The 27,764-nt window shown below is 42.8% G+C and overlaps 1 protein-coding gene across 3 annotated transcripts in view; it reads right to left on the bottom strand.

The window, feature by feature from the left end:
* Window positions 1–209: 209 nt before the first annotated feature.
* NTAQ1 (N-terminal glutamine amidase 1) overlaps window positions 210–27,764 on the bottom strand; it is a 38,963-nt gene continuing 11,408 nt past the window's right edge. Inside the window, exons 2-5 of one of the 3 annotated variants that reach the window (XM_049854102.1) lie at window positions 24,289–24,437; window positions 21,171–21,213; window positions 20,908–21,032; window positions 15,052–15,941 (exon numbers count right to left, since the gene is read on the bottom strand). In XM_049854102.1, coding sequence (XP_049710059.1) covers window positions 15,832–15,941; window positions 20,908–21,032; window positions 21,171–21,213; window positions 24,289–24,437 — 427 coding nt within the window. In that variant the 3' untranslated portion in view covers window positions 15,052–15,831. Of the gene's footprint in view, window positions 1,223–15,051; window positions 15,942–20,907; window positions 21,033–21,170; window positions 21,214–24,288; window positions 24,438–27,764 lie in introns of those variants that run through there. The other 2 variants (XM_049854101.1, XM_049854100.1) reach the window with 2 other exon arrangements.

A 27,764-nucleotide genomic window follows, 5' to 3' on the forward strand; every position in this document is an offset into this window, starting at 1 on the left:
AATAATAGCACCACAAAGCAGTAAACATGGATTTAAATTGATCCTTCTATGTCACCATCTAAAAAACTTTCTGTAGGCATGATGGATTTCTTAATAAGGCTAAGTTTAAAAGGCAGTGTCCCTGGCCTTGGAAAGCCTGCATTATGAAATAAACGGATACAGTCAACATAGGCACACTTTTAAGAGGCTGTGCTAGTTTAATTCTCCATTTGCACACACACCCTCCTCCATCCCCCACCCTCCTCGGTGGCCCATGGGTTGACCCCTGTCTTAGCTACCTATTGCTACTGTAAGAGAAATACCACAAGTGGATGACTTCAACAAACAGAAATTTTCTGTCTCACAGTTTAGGTGACTAGAAGTCCAAATTTAGGGCACAGGCTCCAGGGGAAAGCTTTCTCTCTCTGTCAACTCTGGGGCAAGGCCCTTGTCATCAATCTTCCCCTGGTCTAGGAGCTTCTTAGCACAGGGGCCCCAGGTCCAAAGGGCACACTCCAGTCCGCTCTTCTTGCTTGGTGGTAGGAGGTCCCTCTCCTCTCTGTTCCCTTCTCTCTTATCTCTCAAAAGAGACTGACTCAAGACACAACGTAATTCTGTAGATTGTGTCCTGCCTTATTAACATATCTGCCTGTAATCCTGCCTCATTAACATCATAGAGGTCAGATTTACAACACAGGATAATTATAACAGATAACAAAATGGAGAACAACCACACAATACTGGGAATCATGGCCTCCCCAAGTTGACGCACATTATTGGGGGACACAATTCAATCCATAAAAACCCCTAAGAACTGCACTACCCAGGCTCCCTTGCCCTTGACTTCTGGTTGGGTTTGGCCAGTGGGTGAAAACAGCTGGGAATTGGAGGGCAGGAGAAGGGAAGTCTGGGTGTTTCTTCCCTTGCTCTCTCCACCTCTGTGGTCTGGCAATATCTTCTTTCTTCTCTTCCAACAGCTCGTTTCGGGCATCCCTCCCTACCCAACTCCACAGCTCCAACTCTCTCTGAGCTCCATGACACCATTTTCTCCCTATGTTCCTTCAGCCTTTGGGGTGGTAACAGCTTCCCTCTGTTGCCAGTTCTCAGGAGCTTTAACATCCCCACTGGTTTCCTCCAACCCAGGCTCACCTAGGTGAATAGCTCCTTCATTAAATCCTCTTCAAAATCCAGTGGAGCGTGTCTTAGATTCACTTTCAAGACCCTGACTGACACAGGAGCCATGCTGTAAAACCAAACAGATATAAACCTGGTCAAGGCTTAAAATGAAACCAAGAGTTAAATCAAGAGTGCCTTTAACTCTGTCAGAGCGACCCTTGGCTGGAGTTGTCTCTTCGGGGCACTGGGTTCTTAACTGCAATAACCAATTTGTTTATAAGATGCAATAATCCATTAGGGTCCACCCAATCAAAAAAATAAAATAAAACAGTTATCATCGAGTCAGTTCCAACTCATGACAACCCTGTGTGTTTCAGAATAGAACTGCACTCCATAGGGTTTTCAATAGCTGTGATCTTTCAGAAGTAGATTGCCAGGACTTTCCTCCAAGGTACCTCTGGGTAGATTTGAACCATCAACCTTTCAGTTAGTAGCCAGGCGCTTAACCCCTTGTGCTACCCGGTGACTCCCAATCCAGAAAAGTACCTTTAATAATAATTGGACAAGTACTTTAACTTTGAACTCCAGGAAGACCACAAAATAATGTATTAAAAATTGTTGGACCCAACATTCTACAAAACACATGCCCAATTCTCCTCAAAACTGTAACGCTCATGAAAAACTGTCACAGACCACACGAGATTAAGGTAATATGACAAATAAATGCATTGTGAGATCCTGGATTGTATCCTGAAACACAAAAAGGAAAAACCGGTAAAATGCAAATAAAAAAATATAGTTAAGAGGAACGTACCAACGTTGGTTTCTTGGTTTTGACAAGTGTACCACGGTAACGTAAGATGTTAGCATCAGGGGAAACTGAAACTGGGGGAGGTATGTGGGAACTCTCTGTATTACGCAACTTTTTTGTAAATCCAAAATATTCCAAAGTAAGAAGTTTATTATTTTTTTTAAATGATACTACCTTTACGATGGGGTGACAACTATAAACAGGGTAATAGTCAATTTAAGCATAAATAATTTACGTTCAACAATGAATGCTATAAAAAAATTTTTATTTTTTTAAAAATGAATGTTACATACTGGGTTTTTAATATAAATTTTATATATACCTACCTCTTCATATCATTGGAGATCTGGTGGCACAGTGGTTAAGAGCTCGGCTGCTAACTAAAAGGTCAGCAGTTCGAATCCACCAGCCGCTCCTTGGGAACCCTACCGAGCAGCTCTACCCTGTCCTATAGGGTTGCTATGAGTTAGAATAGACTCCAGTGGGTTTGGTTTGGTTTTCATATGTTGTTGTTAGGTGCCGTCGAGTTGGTTCTGACTCATAGCAACCCTATGCACAACAGAATGAAACACTGCCCGGTCCTGCGCCATCCTTACAATCGTTGTTATGTTTGAGCTCATTGTTGCAGCCACTGTGTCAATCCACCTCGTTGAGGGTCTTCTTCTTTTCCGCTGACCCTGTACTCTGTCAAGCATGATGTCCTTCTCCAGGGACTGATCCCTCCTGACAACATGTCCAAAGTATGTAGGACACAGTCTCGCCATCCTTGCTTCTAAGGAGCATTCTGGTTGTACTTCTTCTAAGACAGATTTGTTCGTTCTTTTGGCAGTCCACTGTATATTCAATATTCTTCGCCAACACCACAATTCAAAGGTGTCAACTCTTCTTCAGTCTTCCTTACTCATTGTCCAGCTTTCACATGCATATGAGGCAATTGAAACTACCATGGCTTGGGTCAGGCACACCTTAGTCTTCAGGGTGACATCTTTGCTCTTCAACACTTTCAAGAGGTCTTCTGCAGCAGATTTGCCCAATGCAATGCGTCTTTTGATTTCTTGACTGCTGCTTCCATGGCTGTTGATTGTGGATCCAAATAAAATGAAATCCTTGACAACTTCAATCTTTTCTCTGTTTATCATGATGTTGCTCATTGGTCCAGTTGTGAGGACTTTTCTTTTCTTTATGTTGAGGTGTAATCCATACTGAAGGCTGTGGTCTTTGATCTTCATTAGTAAGTGCTTCAAGTCCTCTTCACTTTCAGCAGGCAAGGTTGCGTCATCTGCATAAAGCAGGTTGTTAATGAGTCTTCCTCCAATCTTGATGGCTCGTTCTTCTTCATATAGTCCAGCTTCTCATATTATTTGTTCAGCATACAGATTAAATAGGTATGGTGAAAGAATACAACCCTGACGCACAACTTTCCTGACTTTAAACCTATCAGCAACCCCTTGTTCTGTCCGAACAACTGCCTCTTGATCTATGTAAAGGTTCCTTATGAGCACAGTTAAGTGTTCTGGAATTCCCATTCTTCGCAGTGTTATCTATAATTTGAAATGATCCACACAGTCAAATGCCTTTGCATAATGAATAAAACACAGGTAAACATCCTTCTGGTATTCTCTGCTTTCAGCCAGGATCCATCTGACATCAGCAATGATATCCCTGGTTCCACATCCTCTTCTGAAACCGGCCTGAATTTCTGGCAGTTCCTTGTCAATATACTGCTGCAGCCGTTTTTGAATGATCTTCAGCAAAATTTTGCTTGCGTGTGATATTAATGATATTGTTCTATAATTTCCACATTCGGTTGCATCACCTTTCTTGGGAATAGGCATAAATCTGGATCTCTTCCAATCAGTTGGCCAGGAAGCTGTCTTCCATATTTCTTAGCATAGACGAGTGAGCACCTCCAGCACTGCATCTGTTTGTTGAAACATCTCAATTGATATTCTATCAATTCCTGGAGCTTTGTTTTTCGCCAATGCCGTCAGAGCAGCTTGGACTTCTTCCTTCGGTACCATCGGTTCCTAATCATATGCCACCTCTTGAAATGGTTAAATATCGACTAATTCTTTTTGGTATAATGACTCTGTGTATTCCTCCCATCTGCTTTTGATGCTTCCTGCCTCGTTTAATATTTTCCCCATGGAATCCTTCACTAGGTTTTCATATAGAGAGTTATATATCAAATTTATATAAAAAACCTAGTACCCACTCCAACCCACTGTATACATACATACAGTGGGTTGGAGTGGGTACTAGGTTTTTTAATATAAATTTGATATATAAAACCTAGTATGTAATATATATTGTTGTAAGTAAATTATTTATGCTTAAATTGACTATTAACTTATTCAGTTATCACTCCAAAATACAGGTAGGAGCCCTTGTGGTACAATGGTTAAAGCACTCGGCTGCTAACCGAGAGCTCAGTGGTTTGAATCCACCAGCCACTCTTCAGGAGAAAGATTCAGCAGTCTGCTTCTGTAAAGATTAACAGCCTTGGAACTGTGGGGCAGTTCTACTCTGTCCTATAGGGTCACTATGAGTTGGAATTGACTAAATGGCAACGAGTCTGGTTTTGTTGTTGTTTTGGGATGATATGAAAACCCTTCATCATGCAGAGCTTACAAAAGTGTTGAGTGAACGGTCAATACAAAAGAGATTCCAATTCATTCATGCATGCACAATCCATTACCAAAAACCAAACCAAACCCGTTGCCGTCAAGTCAATTTTGACTCATAGCAACCCTACAGGTCAGAGTAGAACTGCCCCATAGGGTTTCCAAGGAGCACCTGGTGGATTCAAACTGCCAACCTTCTGGGTAGCAGCCATAGCTCTTAACAACTAAACCACCAGGGTTTCCACACAATCCGTTAGGAAGAAGTAAAACACCTAGCCACATAACTGCTAAGCTCCTTAACTTAATCGTCATCGTTCAGATTGTATAAGGGTGCTATTGAACGTCTCCCTCTGTTAGTTTGTGTGGCTTACAAAAGCAGGATGTCTTTTCATTCTATTTTTTGGTATCTCTTGAATGGAACACTTAGGTTATTGAAAAGACAGAATCTTTGGTTTCAATTAGAAAGCGGAGTGCATCTGTGAAGACCCTAAGAAAGAGTCAGCCCCTCAGAGGGCAGCTTCCAATGGAACATGGAGTCCTTCAGACATCTGCACCGAATCCTCAGCCTTTAAGGCCTCATCCCTTCCATTCTCCAGGCTACAAAATGAGTCCATCTCATCAGGTATTAGCCCTTAACAAAGAGCAGTGGACACAGAGGGACTTAGGGGGCCATGGTAAAAATAAATTATGGGATTTATTCTTGATTATGGGATCTCTAGTCCCATGGTGAGGAGTTCCTGTGTGATGCAAACGGTTAAGTATTTGGCTACTAACTGAAAGGTTGGTGGTTTGACTCCAACCAAAGGTGCCTCAGAAGAACAGCCTGGCAATCTACTTCTAAAAGGTCACAGCCATTGAAAACCCCATGGAGCAGTTCTACTCTGAAGCACATGGAGTCACCATGAGACGAAATCAGCTTAACAGCAACTGGTAGTTCCACGGTGTATATAAAAAACACAGAGAGTGCCCAGTGCTATCCTACAGAATGAATCATCCAGCCTAATCCTGTGGCTTCAAACTACACAAAGATCATCCTCCAAGAGTTTAGAGCCCATTAAAAGCTTATTTCCCACCCCACTCCCTTGTTTGGGACCCATCCTAGAATCCCTGACCTCATCACCATCTCTGTGTGCCTGGCCCCTGGTTCATTTGTTTACCTCTTACTCACAGCTTCTGAACTTGTCTCTATATTCACTGCTCCTTTGGCCTTCATCTCATCTCTTATTTCTTGACCAAGAACTATACAGAATTTTGGTCTGCTTCTCACTGCTCCAGAGCACTCCCTGATCAACCTGGTAAAGCCAGACACTACCAGAGGGAAACTGGGTATGAATGGCCAGTAATTAATTTATCAAATCCGATCCTCAGCAATATTCTCTATTTGAGATACTAATGGCAAGTTTAAAGACGTTGACAAAGCACCTAATGCAAAAGTTACAAAATCATAAAAGCACTTTAGAAATTATTCCAAATAGCACTTAAACCCCATTCAATTAACAAAAAAGCCTACGACACAATTCTGCACCGTTCAATATATAATAAAACTTCCAAGCACTATCTGGTGGGAATGTAAATTTCCACTGTGTTTTGAGAACCATAAAAAGTCCATGCCCTTTGACTCATTAATCCCATTCCCAGGAATTTGCTCTAAGAAAATTATACTACTAAAAAAAAAGACTTATATACAGATGTTTGTTTATTTCCAAATTTCCAAGTAACTGCTGTGTTGGCACAGCAAAACACAACATTATTTTCTTCCACCATCCCTTTAAATTTATTCTTTCAAGGTTGTTGCTGTTGTTTTGGGGGGGAATAGAGGTAGCGGGGGCCCTGGTGGTGAAGTGGTTAAGAGCTCAGCTGCTAACCACAAGGTCAGCAGTTCCAACAAATAGCTGCAAAGCCCAGGTGCTCCTGGGAAGCCCTGTGGGGCAGTTCTACTCTGTCCTATAGGGTCACTACGAGTTGGAATTGACTCAACAGCAATGGGTTTAGGGGTACGAGAGAGGAGAGGAGTTTGCCCTTGACTCTGAATGAAAACTATTACAGGCCACTGACTGTACTGGTCACTTTCAGGCAATAACAGTCTGATGGTCACATCAAGTCATAAACACAGTCTCAGTAGAGTGATTCAGTGTGTCAGTCTATATGAATATTAACCAGAAATTTGGTTTTCATTCCAAGGATTTCTCAGCTAGAGCCAGCAGTTCCGGGGGGCGGGGGGAACAGGGGAATCCCAAGCTGTTTTTCCACCATTCCCTCATATTTCCTCCCCCCACCCACTAGCTGCTGTTTTGGATACCACGTCAAAATGGACAAAGGAAGAAGAAGAGGTAAGTGGTTACATCTGGAAATACTTTAATTGGCCTGTGACTGGTAGTGCTCTAAGCTGGCTTCCTGCTCACTGGGCTTTGCAGCTATATAAAGCTGCTGCTCACTTGGCACTTCCGTGGGATCTTTGGAGGTTCCCATCTCTGGGGACCTCGCCAGAGTAATTCTTGGGACAAGAGTGAAGCATTCTATTCCAGCTGCCACTTACTCCCTCAGCCCCTGGCTCTCTGGCAATCCACTCCATTCAGACCTCACTGTTGGGGTTCCTCTCATCCTCTCAAAGGGTCCTCTTGGGCAGGACTGAAAATGACTCCAGCCTGGAATGGATAGAAAACTCCGTATGGATATACAATAGAATACTACTAAGCTATAAAAAGGAGCCCTGGTAGCGCAACTGTTAAGCATTCGGCTGCTAACTAAAAGGTTGGATGTTCAAACCCACCCAGCAGCTCCACAGGAGAAAGACCTGGCAATCGGCTCCTGTAAAGATTACAGCCTCAAAAACCCTATGGGGCAGTTCTACTCTGTCACATGGGGTCACAATGAGTCAAAATGCACTCAATGAAACCCAACAACAAGCTATAAAAAAGAACAAACTATTGATAAAAGGAGTAACTTGGATGGAACTCAAAGCTATTATGCTGAGTGAAAAAAACCAATCTCAGAAGATTACATATTATACGACTCCATTTGTAAAACACTCTTGAACTGACAAAATTATAGTGAGGGAGAATGGATCAGTGGTTGCCAGGGTTAGGGTTGGTGTTCATGGCTGACTACAAAGGTATATAGCATAAGGGGGTTTCTTTGTGGTGATGGAAAAATTATGCACCCTGATTGTGGTGGTGATTACACAAATCTATACATAAAGAAACCAAAAATCCACACAACCAGACCAATAAAAGCAATATCATGATAAACAGAGAAAATATTGATATTCTCAAGGATTTCATTTTACTTGGATCCACAACCAACGCCCATGGAAGCAGCAGTCAAGAAATCAAACATATTGCATTGGGTAAATTTGCTGCAAAAGATCTCTTTAAAGTGTTAAAAAGCAAAGATGCCATATTGAGGACTAAGGTGTGCCTGACCCAAGAAACGGTACTTTCAATCACCTCATATGCATGTGAAAGCTGAACAATGAAAAAGGAAGACCAAAGAAGAATTGATGCCTTTGAATTATGGTGTTGGTGAAGGATATTGAATATAACATGGACTGCCAGAAGAACAAAAAAATCTGTTTTAGAAGAAGTACAGCCAGAATTCTTCTTAGAAGCAAGGATGGTGAGACTTCGTTTCACGTACTTTGAACATGTTGTCAGAAGGGACCAGTCCCTGGAGAAGGGCATCATGCCTGGCAGAGTACAGGGTCAGTGGAAAAGAGGAAGACCCTCAGCGAGGTGGATGGACACAGTGGCTGCAACAATGGGCTCAAACAGCAAAGATTGTGAGGATGGCGCAGGACCAGGCAGTGTTTCCTTCTGTTGTACATAGGGTTGCTGAGTCGGAACCAACTCAGCAACACCTAACAACAACATACATGTGGTAAAATTTCATAATAACACACACAAACATATGCACGTAAAAACTGAAAACCCAAATAAGATTCGTAGTTTAGTTAATAGTATCAACACCAACATTACTGCCAGATTTCCAGGTTTTGAGAACGTACTATGGTTATGTAAGGTGTTACTGCTGGGGAAAGCTGGATGAGGAGCACACAGGAACTCTCGCTTTTATTTTTGCAACTTCTTAGGAGTGGTAAATTATTTTAAAATAAAAGGTTAGAAAAATGGCTCTGGCCTGGTTCTCTCTCTCCATGGGGCCTACATTTGAGCCACAGGAATGACTCTCTCATCCTGTGCCCCCAAAGCCTGGGAGTGTTCTGCTGCCACAGGCCACTTTAATCAGTTCTCTGACCAGGCCCCCAACTCTAGAAAACATATTTCAAGTTCTCTGCATGGTCTCATGAAATCCTCTCTCATACCCTTGAGGTAAAAGATGTGGCACTCCCAGCCCTCCCTTTGGGGAGTGAGAGAGGGGTCACAATATGGCAACATCTCTCTCCATTGGCCTCTCTCACCATCTTCCCCTTGCCATGCTCTAACCCTTTTGTGTATTTCTTTGGGCTGAGGGGATCCAAGACTTAGGCAACAGGTTCACGAATATTCCCCTGGTGTAGCGGATGCTGTGGTACGCTGCACAGAGCTCCCCTTCAGGACTGAGACACATTTCCACAGCTGCGAAGTGTGTTGCTGACTGACAGCTCTCAGCTAAGTCTCTTTCCAAAAATCGCCCTAAACTGAAAAGAGCTACCTCTCCCGAGGTCACCTCCCCTTCCCAGGAGCAACCCGCATGCAATGACTGGTCTGTGTAGGCGTATAAAAACCCAGCCTCCTTGCCTCAATAGAAACTCTGCAGACCATCCCAGCTCCAGAGCTCCCTGTGGGATCAGCTGAGGTCTCTGTAATGACTGCACTGAAGTTCAACTCTTCCCTCTAACCAATCCTGCTTCCTTTATTCTCCCACAAATGTTGATCCCATAAACCTGCTGCACGTGAAATCTCCATCTCAGAGTCTTTCCCAAGGACCTAATCCATGACATTTGGTGAACTCTTATTTATGACGGTCAGTCTCACACCGACTTTGGAATCTGATATCTTTTGAATTGGTGCCTCAAAATAAGAAACTACATTACACTTGTAACAGGAATAAACAATAACAACCAAAGAGAAATTAATTAGTAAATTAGAAAAATCAGTAAATCATTCCAAATCCACTTCATGGAATATTAAATAGCCATTAGAAATTAATATTTTGCAGCAAAAGAGTCCAGAAAAATGACCATGATCTAATAACACCAAGAGAATACAGAATTGCTTCTGGACTGAAAGGAATAGCAATAGAGGACTTTGGGGGAATATTTGCATATAGAGAGACTGGAGTAAAAAAAAAAAAAAATTTTTTTTTTTTTGGAGTACTGGATATTAAATAATATTGTTGCATCAATGTTAAATTTCTTGGGCATGATCATGATGTTGTAATTATGTAGAGGAATGTCTTTGTTCTTTGGAAATCCTGCTGAAGTATATCTCACGATGTCTGAAACTTGCTTCCAAACCGTTTACCAAAATAACATAGAGAGAAAACACGTGCTTTTCCCTGCAAAGGGCAAGAATGCTCACTCGCAGCAGAGATCCTTTCCTGTGCTAAATGCTCCCCCTTGTGTACCAAGACAGCAGAATGCATTCATCCAAACGTTGCCTGCCTTGAGAATTCTCCTCTTTTAACTATCTATTTGGGATCCAATGGACAACAGCAACCAGAAAGGTCAGAGAGCAAGCTTAGGAGGCAGTGAGTTTATGTCATGGTGGAGGACCAGCTCAGGAAAGGCGGGTGAGAATGGTGGCCCCACTTGAACAATATAATCAAGGAAATTACATTGTACATATAGAAATTGTTGAACTGGTGTATGTTCTGCTGTGTACATTTTCAACAACAACAAAAGTAAATTTTTTTAAATATATTTTAAAACTCTAGGGATACAGGCACTGGAAAGGACTATTTCCCCAGGCGTACCTTTCCTCACACATAATTTCAAGGAAATCAACTTATCTAGTTCTCCTCCAACTTTTCTGCTCACCTTTGTGCCTCCTCCAGGCCTTCTGCCTTTGAAACTCTAAGCATGGCCCGCCAAGGCAAGTCCCCCTCAGGCCCCATGTCAAGATTCCCAGTGAATCTCTCTATCCTTTCCCTCTTACTCTATCTCCCTTCCCTTTAACCAACCTATTCTCTGATAGACAGTTTCTCTTGGTCTTAGAGATACAAAATTATGAAGACATAGTTTCTGCCTTTTACGAATTTACAGTCCATCATGGAAGGGCAGTGACTGTCCCCCTCCCTAAAATGCACACATCCTGCATACGGACTTGCTTTTCCTGATTGCCACACTTCTACCCGCAATGTACCAACTGAACGCTTTCCTTACTCACTGTCAATATCTGACACCAGCGTTGCTTCTGATCATAAATTCATCCACAGTAAAGGAAGGAAGTCCGTGTGCAGGTGTCCCCAGGATTGTCTGGCTTTACCGTGTTCCCCATAACCCAGGAGAAGCTAATCTGATGGACCGCAGGATGGTCTACTGAAGGCTCGGGTACAGCCCTTGATGGGAGACACCACCTGGTGATGCTGAAGCTCTGTCCTACAAGATGCATCCCCTGAACCTGTGACAGTGCTGCCAGAACCCACAGGGCTGGGACCCAGGAGTGGAGGCGAGTGCATTTCTCACTGTTTCACCCAATGACCCACACTCTCTCCAAATGCCTGCTTCCCACCTCTGTGGCTTTGTAGCAAATCCCTTTCTGCTTCATGTAGCAAGAGTGATTTCAGTTATCTGCCACTGAAACCTGACCAAGTGCTTGCCGAATCAGAATTTCTCAAGGAAGAGTCTGGGTATCTGCTTGGAATGAACCTTATACTTGCGAAAGTATTAAATTCATTGATAAAGTCTCTCTGCAGTAACTACAAGGTCAGGAATTTCTCCCAGGTTGTGGTGAAGGGCAATGCTCACTCAGCTCCTGCCTCACAACAGCAGACACGTCTCTAGTGACTGGAATTTGATTACAGAATGTGGGGCTGAATGGGAACTGGGTAAGGTGGATGAGCAGACAGTTCCTGAAGCTGGGTTGCCTGAGTTCAAAGCCTACCTCTGCCACTCACAAGCTATACGGCTTTGGGCAAGTTATTTTACCTCACTGTGCCTTGGTTGGGAGAAGTTCTGGTGGCACCGTGGTTAAGCAATCGGCTGTTAACCGAAAGGTTGGCAGTTCGAGCCCAACAGCTGTTCCTCAGCAGAAAGATGTGGCAGTCTGCTTCCAAAAAGATTTACAGCCTTCGAAACCCTATGGGGTAGTTCTACTCTCTCCTATAGGGTCGCTATGAGTCAGAATCGACTCAACGGCGACGGATTTGGTGCCTTGGTTTCCTCATTGTACCATGAGGATAATAATGATGTTGTTGTTGTTGTTGTTAGTTGCTGTTGAGTCAGCTCTGACTCGTAGCAACTCTATACCGAACACAACTGTGAAACACTGCCAGGGCCTGTGCCATCTTCATGATTGTAGCACTATATTGGACAATATTCTGCTGTGATCCCAGGGGTTTTCCTGGTCTAATTTTTGTAAATAAATTGCCAGACCTTCCTTCCTAGTCTTAATCTGGAAGCTCTGCTGAAACCTGTCCACCATGGGTGGCCCTCCTGGTATCTGAAACATCACTGGTATAGCTTCCAGCATCATAGCGACACGCAGGCCACCACAGCATGACAAATAGATGAGTGGTGGGAGGATAACAGTAGCATCTACCTTACATGGTTGTTTTGAGGCTTAAAGGAGTTAATGCATATAAAGGGCTTAGGAGACTATCTGGCACATATTAGGCATGCAGTAAGTGTCAGCTATTTAAAAATCTTCAGAATATGCAACATTCTTATTCTGTTTGAGCCTCAAAATAACTCTTTCGTAGACAAAGCAACCAAAGCCCAGAAGGTTAAGTGACTTCCCAAGGTCATATAGCAATCCACCAGCAAAAGCAGGACTATAATGGGGACCAAGAGCCCAAAACTGATTTTCCCAGTATTCTAAATGCAGAGACTTGGTCCCTTCTTCATCTGGACCCCAAGGAGGTCACATACAGCTCTGTACCTGTGGGTCTTGAGTGGGAAGGGACTCATTGCACATGGCTGTAGAAACAGCACATGCCAGAATGGTATGACGGCACTAACGTTTTGCTCCTCAACTTCTTTCCAATGTTCTTTCCAGAAAGGGCTCTCAAGCTCCAAGTCACCATGGCAACCTCGGGAATGACTGCCTATTGACGCTAAGTGAGATTCTGCTATGACTGCTCCCTTGATAACAATTGGATATTATTAAAAGCCTGGCCCCAAGAGATGCCTACCACAGCTCAAGGCCAAACCCACATTTTCTTTGGATTGAGAGGGTAGAAGAGATGGTTCATTCTCTGGTGTTAGGCTGGGTGGTCAGCTTAGGGAAGGGGAGAGAGATTGCCTGAACCACTACTCTCAAAACCAAGCACAGTACAAGGTCCCTTCCGTATTTATTTGTGACAGGAAGCTGGAGTGAGGTGCCCACCAAGAATGTAGGAGTGAAGCTAATTAAGTCAACTCATGGGGATCTCTGCCATTTGCATAAGTCACTTGTCATATATTTTTCAGGCCAAAGGACGGAGGAGTAGGGCTTGAAGTTAAGGCTCAAGAGGCTGCAAAAGAAAACTGTTTGAAAAAAAAAATAGTATAATTCAAAACTAAAAGAAAAAACCAAAGCAGCTGCCATCAAGCCAACTCCGACTCACAGTGGCCTCATAAGGTTTTCAATGGCTGGGATCTTTTGGAAGCAGACCACCAGGCCTTTCTTCCAAGGCACCTCTGGGTAGACTTGAACTATCAACCTTTCAGTTAGTGGTCAAGCACTTATCTGTTTGTGTCACCCAGGGAATCCAAAACTAGCATGATCCAAACCCAGTATAATCCAAATCTAGTCAAAGAGAAGAATCCAAAGAGCAAGAACTTAGCTACATTTTTCTGGCATTATTCAGAGATCCAGTGGGATGGAAAAGCTGATATTTCAGTTTCCTTTGGCAACAGGAATTGTTCCTTCATTAAATATGTGGGGGATATTTGAGTACCCACTGTATGTCAGACACTGTAGTAGCCACTGGCATTGGAGTGAAGGATAAGGCAAGGAGAGGTTACAGTCTAGTAAAGGGAAACAGAAAATAGACTTTAAACAAATATACAAGATAATTTCAGTTAGTGATAACCACTATGAAAAATGCCACTCACACAAGCTGAGGAGAAAAAGGAATCCACAGGACCACGTAACTAGGAAATTCAGACATTGGGGCAGAGAGATCCAGGGGCTCAGCAATGCCCTGAGGGCCTCGCTCTCCCCCTCTCAGCTCTGCCTGGCTGCAATCTGCAGTCAGGCCCTTCTCCTTGTGGCCATTAGGATGCCCACCAGCAGCCCCAAATCCTCAGACCCTGAGCTTAGCAACCCTGGAGAGAGAACTTCTCTCTCTGAACATCAGCACAGCAAGCCCAGTGGAAGGCTCTGACTGCCATTGTCAGATGCCCCCCTCTGCACCAGGGATGGGTTCTAAGCTTGGTCCAGCGTAGGCTATATGCCTATACCTGTGGCCCACCAAGACTACATGCAATGTGCGGAGAGTTCCCCAAAGGACACCTTAGGGGTACTGGGTAGAAAAAAACGATTGTTAATGTTAGTTGCCGCTGAGTCAGCGCCAACTCCTGGAGACCTTGTAACAGAATGAAGCGCCGCCCCATCCCGTGCCATCTTGAGGATGGTTTGTGTGTCTGAGTCCACTGTTGCAGCTATTGCGTCAATCCAGCTCACTGAGAGTTTCCTTCGTTGAAATCTATAAACAGTAAATGTCCTATATTGTTTCTAACAAGTCAAGACAATGGCCACTGGATGTTTTCACAGGCTTAAAACAATAAAACCTGGCTCCCTCCACTGGTTCAAAGTAGTGGGTTTTTCAATTTCACGACTGGGTGAGTGGGGATATCAAACCTCCACATGCTGTCAGATTTGTCTGTACTAGACACACTTTTTGAATACCAGACAGGAAACCTGCTCATAAAATTGGCAAAATACTCCAGAAATGCAATTTGTAAAACAGATCACAATCCTGTGGTCCCTCTGAAACTTTCTGCTTAGGACAAAGTATTTCCGTGGTACAGCCTGCCAGAGTTTATCTTCTTCATTTTAGCCACATACTTTTCAAACGGCCATCTGAAACTAAATGAAGATATCTCAGTAGAGGGTCTATATTTAGCTCTAAATTATAAAATAACAAGAGATTGTATTTGCATTCTTCTTACCAGAAGGTCATTCACTTTCTTCCAGAATCTTCCTGATCAGCTAAACCAACTGGACAAGTAGTATTTCCTTAGCTGATAGATTCTTGAGTAAACGGTTGTTGTTGGACCCTCCACAGCACAAGGCACAGGATTCGTATTAAATGAAAGTTTCTTAATAAGTAGAAAACTCATCTAAGACCTAAAGCTTAGACATCCTTGCTATAAGAAATCGCTCATTTTTACAAGTAGAGCCACGCAAACATGAACAAGAGGTAGTGCTATATGCCAGTTTAATACTAAACATCTTTTATTTGGAATAAAACAATTAAAGCCAAATTTCCAAAACATGGTCAAGAAGGCAGATGTGATAAGTATATCTTAAAGCAACAGTTCCCCTCGACAATTGAGACATTCTGGGATATTTCAAATCGTCAAGAGTGAAGCAAAATCTTGAAGACAAAATTATTTTTAAATCAATTGTATTTAAGAACATATACAAATAGGCCATATAACACTCAAGCCCGAGAGGGCCGTAATCTTTTTTAAGAACGTAACAGTCTGAATAGACTAATAATTATTGCTGATTCAGCTCACAATATTATCCGTCTTCAAGCAGCAGCACAGTCACCAGCAAACATGTTACGGGCGCCTTTTATAGGCATCAGAGAGTCACAGAGCGATGGGCCATGGGCCCGCCCACAAGGAACGTCCAGTGTAGCTGGCGAGATGAGAAACTCAAAGAACAGTCACAAAATGCTGGCTCCAAGTCCACACCTCTGTCACAAGAGCAACCGCTGGCATAGGCGTCACATGTTTTAACAAGTAATTCATAGGAATAGCAATTACATGCTATATGCTATACCAAGTTACAGCTTGACATATCAAAAAAAATTTTTTTTTAATTTAGTTAAGTTATATTTGTGTTCACTCAAGTTTTAACTCAACTGAATTAAAAAAAGGAAAACATAATTCTAAGCCAACTGTACCATAATGCTTGCTCTCCCCTAAATGGAAGAATGGATAGTTTGCGTCCTAGAATTTCTCCATGGCTCCCGATCCTGATGTCAAGTTCAGGAGTGTTTACTGCCAAACCGACGGACAAATTCCGACAGCGTGTAGACAGCTCCCCATCCCACCTCAGGATTCATGCTGATAAAATCATTCAGGTTCATTTTGGAGTCTAGAAAAATACATGAAAAAAATTTCTACTGAAAACACAACTTTGGTTTAACAGACACTAATAAAACAATGCAAAAGGCCAAAGGGAGGGAAAATCATGCAAATGGATAAGGGTACACAGTATCACTTCTGTGGTATTCTTGCCCCAAATGCCTAACTTCAATCTAATCGTGACAAAACATCACACAAGCTGAAACTGAGAAGCACTCTATAAAATAACTGTACTCTTCAATAGTGTAAAGGTTGTGAAAGATAAAAAAAAAAAAAAAAGAATTGTCCCAGATTGGAGGAGACTGAGGAGACATGACAAATAAATGCAATATGGGATCCTGAGTTTGACCAGAAAAAGTAAATTGGAAAATTTCAATAAGCTCTACAGGAACCATTCCCGAAGCCAACTCTTCAGACATGGATTGGTCTGGACAGTGGGTTGGAGAGGGATGCTGGTGAGGAGTGAGCTTGTTGGATCAGGTGGACACTGGAGACTATGTTGGCATCTCCTCCCTGGAGGGGAGATGAGACGGTAGTGGGGTTAGAAGCTGGCGAAATGGATACAAAAAGAGAGAATAGAGGGAGGGAACAGGCTGTCTCATCAGGGGGAGAGCAACTGGGAGTATGTAGCAAGGTGTATATAAGTTTTTGTGTGAGAGGCTGACTTGATTTGTAAACTTTCACTTAAAGCACAATAAAAAAATTTTTTTTTTAATTTACATAAGCTCTAAAATTGTTGTCAGTTGTTAGTTACCGTTGAGTGAATCCTGACTCATGGACCCCACGTGTTACAGAGTAGAACTGCACTATAGGGTTTTCTTGACTGTAATCTTAACAGAACGACACCAAGCCTTTTCTTCTACAGAAACCCAGTGCCGTCGAGTGGACGGTACTGCTAGGTGGGTTCAAACCACCAACCTTTAGGTTAGCAGTCAGTCGCAGACCATTTGCGCCACCTAGGGACCTTAAGATCTAAAATTACTTAATAGTATTATATCAATGCCTGTTGCCATCGAATCAATTCCAACTCATAGCGACCCTACAGGACAGGGCAGAACTGCCCCATAGGGTTTCCAAGGAGCAGCTGTTGGCAAAGAATATTGAGCATACCATAAACTTCTAGAAGAACAAACAAATCTGTCTCAGAAGAAATACAGCCAGAGTGCTCCTTAGAAACAAGGATGGTGAGACTTCATCTCACATAGCTTGGACACGTTATCAGGAAGTTCAGTCCCTGGAGAAGGACATCATGCTTGATAAAGTAGAGGGCCAATGAAGAAGAGGAAGACGCTCAATTAGATGGACTGACAGTGGCTGCAACAATGGACTCAAGCATAACAACCATTGTGAGGATGGCACAGGACCAGCCATGTTTTGTTCTGTTGTACACAGGGTCGTTATGAGTTGGAACCAACCAAACAGCACCCCACGACAACACAATATTACTGTATTCTATAAACGCCCTGGTTTCAGGGATCATACTATGGTTATGTAGGATTTAACATTAGGGCAATCTGAGTGAAGGGTATACAGGAACTCTGTACTGGTTCAGCAAATTTTCTGCTTAACTCTAAAATTATTTCAAAATAAAAAGTTAAATGAAAAAAACACACGACTAATCAAACTGCCAATTGATTGGATTCTGCGGCCAGTTTACAGGAAATTCAGAGGCAACAATAGAGACATGATCAGCAAAATCCAGACTGTGGGAAATTCTACGGGACAAATTACCTGGTTTCTTCAATAAATAAGTTACGAGGAAAAAAAGTAGCTGGACAAGGGATTTATATATTTAAAAAGACTTAAGACACATGTCAACCAGGAACAACACATGGACTTTATTTGGCCTCTGACTCAAACAAACTGGATGAAACAAGGTTTTGACTTCATGAGATAACTCCACTTGACCACTGACTAGATAGGGAATTGCAGAGTTTTCAGGAATTATTGTTACACTGTTTCCGGATTTTCAGGAATGACAGCTATACGTTTTTAGATGTGACAGGGGTAATATAGTCATATTTTATTTTAAAAAATCCTGATATTTTAGAGATAATACTGAAAAATTAGGAGTTAAAATGATGTAATAGCCACAATTTGCTTCAAAGTAATATAAGAGGGGAGAAAGAGGGTGGGATTTAAATGAACCAAGACTGGCTGTGAGATGGTAACTGTTGAAGGGCTAATATACTATTCTGTCTACTTTTGAAAACGACTTAAATTAAAACTTTTTTTTAAAGTATATACAGATTTCTGCTTCTGCCCATGCAAAAACTGTTACAAGAATGGCACTCCCACCATAAATTGCTGGAAAACTGGTGAAACATATGCAGCAAATGTTTCCAGACATTGGCAACAGGCAGCATGTGACCATGATTCCTGAGAAAACACAACAGCCGAGGGGAGCCCAAGGACCCTTCCGGCTCCCTGGCTGGAGGCACAGCGCAGGAAACGTACAAACAGCATACAGCCTCCCAGAGCTGAGGAGACAGAGATGGACATTCAGGAAGGCCAAGGCAGCTAGGGTTTAGTGGCAGAGCACAGGAGAGAAGGGGGCTGCAGAGAGACAGGTTCCAGAGCTCTGGTCTGTTGGCTAAGTACCAACCTTCCTTTAAATACATTGACACTTGATGAGGCTGCGGAAAGAATCACCAGAAAGTTGTAGGGCTAATAATTTTCACCCAAGTTCCATGGGGCTAGGACTAATTCACGTTCCCACCAACCAGAGGAGAGAACTTGTAATACATGGAGATTTGGGAGGTCCTCAGAAGGGCCGTGACAAAGTACAGGCTAAATCAGCACTATATTAAAGGCTGTTCTGAAGTCACACTAAAAAAGCTGAAAAGCAAGCCTCAAAAGAATCCAACTGAGTCCAAGTGATTTAATTGTATACCAGGACAAAATCTAATGCTATTTTTTAAAATGCCTCAAAATCTAGCAACCACGGTATAAAACTTACAAGTCCAGCATCCCATCAAATATTACAAATCACACAAAGAAGCAGGAAGGTAGGGCCCATACCAGGAGAAAAAAAAATCGAACAGCAGCAACAGACCTAAAACAGCACAGATAACGGAACTAGCAGACAAGGACCATAGAACAGCTATTATATAAACGTGCTTCCTATGTTCAGAAAGGTAGGGTAAAAATGAACGTGATGAGGAGAAAAATGGAAGATAATAAATAAGCCCAATGACATCTCTAGTAAAGAAAAAAATTAATTATGTAAAAATGAAAAAAATGCACTGGATGGGATAAACAGCATATTAGTTAATTCAGAAGGCCAACGAATCTAGATATGCAACAAAAGAACTAGACTATAGGTTGCCTGAGACTAAGAGGTAGTTAGGGATCGTGGCCCCCAAAAAGTTATGTTGAAGCCCAAACCCCTGTCCCTGTAAATATGACCCTGTTTGGGATGAGGATTTTGTGTTACATTAATGAGGTTGTGTGGGAGTAGGGTGGGTTCTAGAAAAAGGGCAGAATATAAATCAGGCATACACGCATGGGGAAGACAGACACTGTGTGAAGACCCATCTACAAGCAAAGGATTGCCAAGGATTGCCAGGAGACACAAGAAATGAGGAGAGAGGCCCACAGAAACCGAGACGTTGATTTGGCCTTTTGGCCTCCAAAACAATGAGAAAATAAAACTCCATGCTTTAAAGCTACCCTCTTGTGGTACGTCTGTTATGACAACACTAGCAACCTGAGACAGAGGTAGACCCATGAAGTCCTCCCTTAACCTCGGGGCTACCCCAATTCCAACGCTGAGGTTGAGAAGCAGGCTGGTAGACCAACAAGCAATTCCATTAGGAGAGCTTTTCACAGACAGCCTCAAATGTAAGAGTTTGAATCTTGTTTTAATGTGAACTGCCTTCAAATATGGCAAATATATTTTTTACTTTCCTCCTTACTGAAATACTAATACGACTCCCCTATTTTTCTGGCATGTTGCTCAGCTTACAGGGCACTTTCGCCGACAGTATTATCCATGTGATGGGATGATCTCACCAGCAAATGGCAAGGCTGTGAATTACTAACAACCATAAATAATGTTTCAAACTCGTATGAATGCCAAGCGGTAGCAATGGGGTGAGGAACCCTTTATCTTCTTAAATCTCAGGAAATTATAAATTGGACTGATGCCGAAAAGCACTTAGATGAGATGAGTGGTACATAAACTCTGCTAGCACTCATCTCCCTGTAATGCAGATTTTATTACAGAGCCAGTGAAACGACATTTCACACACCATAAGGATGCACGGGCAATTTTTTTCACCATGAGACCCTACCATAGCAAGGTGCTATGAGTCCTACTGTGAAATGACACAAACATGCAGGAATTCTAAAGTAAAGCGTCCCAGTGGTGGTGGTTGTCAGTTGCCATCAAGTTGGTCCCTAAAACATGGCAACCCCTTTGCACAACAGAACAAAATGCTTCCAGGTCCTGTGTCATCTTATGATTGGTTGCGGATCAGACCACTGTTATCCATAGGGTTTTCACTGGCTGATTTTCAGAAGTAAACTGCCAGGCCTTTCTTCCTAGTCCGTCTTAGTCTGGACGCTCTGCTGAAACCTGTTCAGCGTCATAGTAACACACAAGCCTCCAGTGACAGACAGGTGGTGGCTATAACCGAAGTGCACTGGCCAGGAATTGAACCCGGGTCTCCCGCATAGAATGTGAGAATTTTACCACTAAACCATTACCGGTAGTAGGTATATCCAATGTTCCAGCAGCTTGCAAGTATCGTAGCTCCACTCCTAAACACCTTTTCCGTAAGTCATGCCTGCCAGTCCTGTTCTCTGTGCCTCAATTTCTGAATTGAATAAAATCACAGAACTAGCACTCCCTCTTACTTCCTTACCACTCAGGGAGTTTTATCCAAAGAATAACCCGACTCTTGTCCTTATGCACGAGAACACGTTGACTTGTACCATGACCAGTACCCTCTGGGACGGCATCATTGGCTCACCTCCAGTTTCAATGCAGGGATATGGAGGGGGTGGCTCTCTCCAGTTCCCACTGGAATCTTTCATGTGAGAACGGTCAGAAGCAAAGTGTTTCAAATATGAATCTGCACGGATCACTCTCAATTTCCTGCCGACGAATCAACATACATTTAGATTAAGGAAATGTCACGTTTGAAATTCTAACTCAATGCTTCTATGCGCTCATTATCTATGTGTGTATTTATGTTCTAATAGTAATACACAAATAATTCTGTGGCTTTATTACCTGTTAAAGAAGCCATGGAAGACACCCACGGAAATCCTTGGCTCTATGAAATTAAGGGGTTTGAAATGTATACTCTGCCAGTTTGCCCCATCTCCCATCCCACCCATTTCTAGTAAATTTAATTGAAATATATCTTAAATCCAACAACCAGCAATGACAATAAAAATCAACCTGAGACAGACACATTAAAAACAAGCAACTATAGGCAGGAGTTAGTTGTACAGTTAAACTGTATAAGGGATTCCACTTACCAGATGAGACAAATTTTTAAGCTCTCTGTGACTCAATTTCCGTCTCTACAAAATGGACTTATTGAGAGTAACTAACCCAACGGCTGCTGTGAAAATGAACTACTGTGACCCACGTAAAGTATTTAAGATAGTGCCTGGCATATACTAAGCGCTTAATAAACATTGTTATTAACATTATTAATATTCTTCTACCAACAAATCCGTTTTTCTCAATTCAGTTTTCAGTTTCAGAGAATTTAAATTGACGCAAAATTCCCTTTTTGTTAACTGAAGACGTAAGAAGTGATTCAGTCTGGTTAGCTAATGATAGTGAGGAATTTTGCTCACTTGTTGGTGTGGTGATAGAATTGTGGCTATGTTGCAAAAAAAACAGGCCTTACTTTTAAAAAATACATATGAAGTATTTACAAATGAAATGGTAAGACACCTGGGATTTGCTTCAAAATAATAGGGAGGAGCTGGGGACAGTGGTTTAGATTATAGAAGAAACAAAAACTAGCCAGGCGTTACTAACAATTGAAGCTGGATATGCAGCGTCATTACTGTACCTTTGTAGGTGCTTGATTTTCCCATCCAAAGAAAAGAGTTCAAAGTAAGAAAGTGATGTGGTGGCCCAACTGCTCTCTTGCCCCACAAATGTCCACCCTACCAGAGTTCACGGCACTTTACTTGGACCCTTGACACAGCCTTCTCTTCTTCTACGTCAACCGCACATCTGCTTTCAGCCATCTGGCCTTCCAGGTGACGGCCTCCTGGAATGAGCCTCCATGTTCCTGCTCCTGCCAGCTACTGTATGTTCCACTAGGGATCCATTACCCAAGCTTTTCAACTTTGTTTTTTGGTATAAGGCAATTAGATTTTAATTTTCATGTTTTATTCCTATGGCCTTTGGGGTTTTTTCCTCTCCTATTTACAATCTAATACTTTGGTTGTTAGGTGCCATCAAGTTGATTTTGGCTCATAGCGATCCCATGTGATAGAGTAAAACTGCCCCATAGGATTTTCTAGGCTGTAATCTTCCTGATGGCACAACAGTGAAGAACTTCGCTGCTAATTGAAAGGGCAGCAGTTCAAACCCACCCAGCAGCTCCATGGGTGAAAGACCTGGCGATCCGCTTCCATAAAGATATAAAATAAATAAATAAATAAAGCCGAGAAAACCCTATGGGGCAGTTCTACTCTGTCACATGGGATTACTATGAGTCGGAATTGACTCGAAAACACCTAACAACAACAACACCATCTAATTGGGCTTCGTCAATCACAGTGTTAAATGTAATGTCAAATGTGAACTGTACACGGCAGACATGAGCAACAATACTTGATAAGGGACTCAAAGCAGCCACTACGGATCATGATTACACCTGCAAGCAGTTCTCACCTAAAAAGATCAACGTACAACCAACAAGTATTTGCCTGTCATCTCCCCATGAGGCACTGTAACATGCCTGTTTATGCAACACTCATCCTCAAACTCAGGTCAAATTAGCCAGTTTTTTCTGTAACACAGTGAGAGCTAGAGCTCGTGGGGTACGTGGGGACAGGAGGTGGCAAAAGGCTTAGAAAGAAAGGGGACAAACTTGGTAAACTCAGCCTGAGGCTCAGGGAATGTCCTGAAAAACTGAACCATAGGCAGCTGCTGCTGGAACTGAGTCTTTCGGACAAGTCTGTAAAGCTGTTCATCTCAGTTTCCTCTGCTTCAATCTGGTTTCCTCAAACCAGGTCTTAACAATTCATGTAAATCTATTGCCATTCAGTTCCCACCCCTCCTTTGCAGAGAAGACAAGGAAATAATTAGGAGGCTAAGAAAGCACAGAGACACACATATGCCCTCCATCATGGCCTACCACCTCTAATTGTTAGCAGTGGAGAATATTCACATTACCCTACTCAAGGGCCCAGAACAGCATCTAGCTGGCGATGTAATCTGTAAAGCACATGGCAGATTTTTAGGACTGAATGAAATGCTGTAAAAATAAACCTAATTAGAAACACTAAAATACGGAGCTCTTCCCAAAGCAGCATATATGTCTGTGTGTGTATATATAAATTAGGTAATATATAACATAATATGTATGCTTCACAAAGCATATCGTATTGTGTAATAACACTTTACATATTATACGAATATATTCCGAAAACATACTTTATATATTATACGTTATATATATTACATTTATTTGTATCTATCATGTAATGGTAATTATATAATATATATGTTATATAATAAATATTATTACATGTAACAATACGTTATATAGTAGAAGATCTAAGAAACATATAAAAACTTCCTAGGCTCTAAACTATAAAGGGACAAAAATATATCTGGTCACCTTTATTTACCTCAGTTGCAGATGGGGTACCAAAAACTAAACCTGTTGCCCTCGAGTCAATTCCGACTCATAGTGACCCTACAGGGACAGAGTAGAACTGCCTCATAGGGTTTCCAAGGAGCAGCTGGTGGATTCGAACTGCCGACTTACTGGTTAGCAGCCGAGCTCTTAACCACTGCACCACCAGGGCTCCACAGACGTGGCAAAGGGCTTAATATTCAGGTGCTGTCACCAAGCCCTCTCAAATCTGGCAGCACGGGGCATTCCCCCACAAACAAGAATATGAGGGAAATGCCAACATGCCTGAAAGAAAATGTTTGTGATCAATCTCATCACACAATTTTTAAATGACTGCCAACCTCTTATAGGATGGATAACCCTTAAAACTTTAAAACATTCTGAATTTTCTGTGTACCATATCAACTCCGCGGTAACGCAAAGACAAGTGATCTGTAAAAAAACGAATGCAAAAAAAGCTCTGCACAGCTGCCAAAATCTTCAAAAAGTGAGCAAACCCACTCTGAGTGTCCTCACCTTGTAAACTGTGGATGAACGTCATCGTCTGACTTAAAGGCACCCTCCACGTAAATGTCAAAGGGGCAGGGAAATGGCAAGACAGTATCGAGATCGTAAATGAAGCTCTGTCCTCCACTTGAGACATGAAGCAGAACAACATGGTAATCCTAGAAGTAAAAGTTGCTGAAGTTAAACAACTTATTTTGTGATGGTGAAATACAGGTTTACAGTAATAATGCTATTGCTGTTAGCTCCCGTGTACAATGGGATTGGATCACTGTGCTCCACAGGGTTTTCACTGGCTGGTTCTCAGAAGTAGATCGTCAGGCCTTTCTTCCTAGTCTGTCTTAGTCTGGAGGCTTCGCTGAAACCTGTTCATCGTCATAGCAACAAGCAAGCCTCCAATGACAGACAGGTGGTGGCTGCACTTGAGGTGTACTGGCCAGGAATCGAACCCAGGTGTCTCACAAGGAAGGAGCAAATTCTACCACTAAACGATCACTACGCTCAGTAATGTCATATATATTATCAAAATCAGATACAAGACTAATACAGCCTTCCTTATAACACCAAAAAGAAGCCCTAGTGGTGCAATGGTTAAGCGCTCGGCTGCTAACCGAAAGGCTGGCAGTTTGAATCCACCAACTCCTCTGCAGGAGAAAGATGCGGCAGTCTGCTTCCATAAACCCTGGAAACCCTGTAGGGCAGTTCTACTCTGTCCTATAGGGTCGCTATGAGTCGGAATCAGCTCCACAGCACACAACAACAATGACAATATAACAGCAAAATTAAAAAAAAAAAAAAAGCAAACACAAAACCCTGACGATAGACTAAATGTCTATGACAAGGAATGATGAAACAAATAATGGAAATGCTCAGATACATTAAACAAAGATCCTTTGACCCAGCAATCTTACCTCTAGGAAGCTACCCTACAGAAAAACATGTGTACGCGTGTAAAGGTAATACATATACAATGATGACCTCGGCAGCGCTGTTTATAATAGTGAAAATTCAGAAACAACCCAAAGCCCGTGGAGAGGAGAATGGTTAATAAACTATGATATAGCCATATAACGGAGTATTATGCAGCTGCTAAAATAATTAGGTAAATTTATGTGAAAAACAGAAAAACGTCCATGTTATACAGTTGAATGGAAAAAGCAAATATTAGAATATGTCTTATATACTATTTTTTAAAAGCCCTGTATACATGAGGACACGCATGAACGCGCAGAAAAATGTCCCCAAGAGTATCCTCCAAACTATTTTTTAAAAAAGGGATTTCCTGGGGTTAGCCTGGAAAGGGGGAAGAGGGCCTCAATGTCTTGTTTATTGCACGTCTGTATTGTCTGAACTTGTTACACATATGTACTATTTTTGTAATTGGAAGAAAAAAAATGTTTAAAAAAATTTAAAATTTTTTAAACAATGTTTAAAAAAAATTAAAAATTTAAAAAAAGCAGCCACGCCAAGCATGTGTGTTAATTCTCACTCTCACTCCCAGACACCAAGCACTGCCTGACATCAGCTGCAGCTGAAAAGGATTTCAGGGAGGTTATCAAGGGACAGGAGCCCTGGGGGCGCAGTGATTAAGAGCTCAGCTGCTAAAAGGCCTGAACTTTGAATCCCCCAGTGCTCCCTGGAAACCCTATGAGGCAGTTCTACTCTGTCCTACAGGGTCACTGTGAGTATAGGGCCACTATAAGTCACAATCAGAATCGACTCAGCAGCAACAGGTTTTTTTGGTTTATTAAGGGACGGGAATGCGGTATCTGCTGCCTTGAGCTCCTCAGAAGAAAACTGCTTTCACAGACACCAGCACTGCAAAATAAAAATGCCTGTCTAACAACACCAGCAATACCAACTTACATTTCTAGCGTACTTTGGAATTTAAAAAGCTCTTTCTCAAATGTTATTTCATTTGAGCCCCCACAAAAACCCTGGAAAAGGTCACTAAAAACAACTAGAGATGTTGTACCATCAGAGCCTGAAGTGATTCCCTCAGCTCGGGCTCTGCCTTCAGCTCCGGCTCTATCTTAGTAAAGCATCAACAGCATCACAAACAGCCCCTCACTCCCTCTCCTCTCCTGGATGCGCCCTCACTCCCTTTCCTCTCCTCGATGCGCCCTCACTCCCTCTCCTCTCCTCGATGCGCCCTCACTCCCTCTCCTCTCCTCGAAGCGCCCTCACTCCCTCTCCTCTCCTCGATGCGCCCTCACTCCCTCTCCTCTCCTCGATGCGCCCTCACTCCCTCTCCTCTCCTCGATGCGCCCTCACTCCCTTTCCTCTCCTTGATGCATCCTACCCTCCAGATAAACGAACTGAGAGTTGCTCCCCTTACAACAGCCCATTTCCTGCCACTGGGCTCCTGTTAGTCCCTCCTCTCTCCCCAAACCCCATCACTCAAGCTCAGGCTCAAGGGCTTTCTCCCCAGGAGTCCGCTTTTTATCTTCCCCAACCACACTGCCAGATGTAGCCTCTGCCTTATCCAAAGTCTGTTTTCCTCTGAATACCTTCTACCTCATACTACAGCAGCTGTTTGTTGTTGTTGTTTTAAAGTATCTATTCCCTTTTATTTGTGGGAAACCATGCTGTTTTTCTGCAGATATGAAGATGAAAAAGATGACATCCTTCCTCTCAGAGAGTTTCCAGAGAAGCAGGTGGGAAACACACGGACACTGCTGCGGGGGCGGTGTGGTAAGTATATGCCAAAGGAGGCAGGCGAGCACACAGGGCAGGTGTTGTGAAGTCACACTGCCTGGTTCAAATCTCAGGCCCTCCACTCACCCATGGCTGGGGGGTCCTGTCCCCTCACGGTGTTACTGGGAGAGTTAATAAGATTATGTATGTAAGTGTCAGATCTTTAAAAAGCCAATCCTGGAAGCTAGGAATCAAGGAAGTGAGGGGACGGGAGGCCTAACTTCTATGGAAGGTTTCACCGAGGAAGAGAATGTATCACCGAATCTTGCCTGAAGGGGAGAGCGTTCCAGGAATAAACAATAAAAATTCACAACTCTGTAGTCAGTCCAGGTCTATATTCCCACACACCCGATGCCTGACGAACTTACAGAGAAGCAGGCCTCGACTCTAAATTGCCTCCACAGCATCGATGTGGAGTTGGGATACAGAGTTGAGTGGAACATGACTCTCAGTGACTGCCCAGCTGCCAGGAAAAGACTGTCTGGGTTTGGGGACGGGACACCCACCTAGACAGTGACCTACTCTTGGAAGCACAGTGGCATGTACCCTATTGTAGGCCCACTTCCCACAACAGCGAGGCAGACAAATCTGCCAGGAGATAAAAGAGACTTCTTGCCACAGGATTTCCCGCCCTGAGCTGCCATGAGGTGTTGCATGAGGGTGACATGGCCACAGGTCCTTTCCCTGCAAGCTTCCGCAAGACGGGAAGCAAGACCACGACTGGAAACTATGAGCAACTCAGCAAGGAGGATGACTTCTGGGGCAGCCAGACAGCCTGCAGCAGGGGTTAT

The sequence above is a fragment of the Elephas maximus genome, chromosome 15 (genome assembly GCF_024166365.1).
Source record: "Elephas maximus indicus isolate mEleMax1 chromosome 15, mEleMax1 primary haplotype, whole genome shotgun sequence".
Classification (NCBI taxonomy): Eukaryota; Metazoa; Chordata; class Mammalia; order Proboscidea; family Elephantidae; genus Elephas; species Elephas maximus.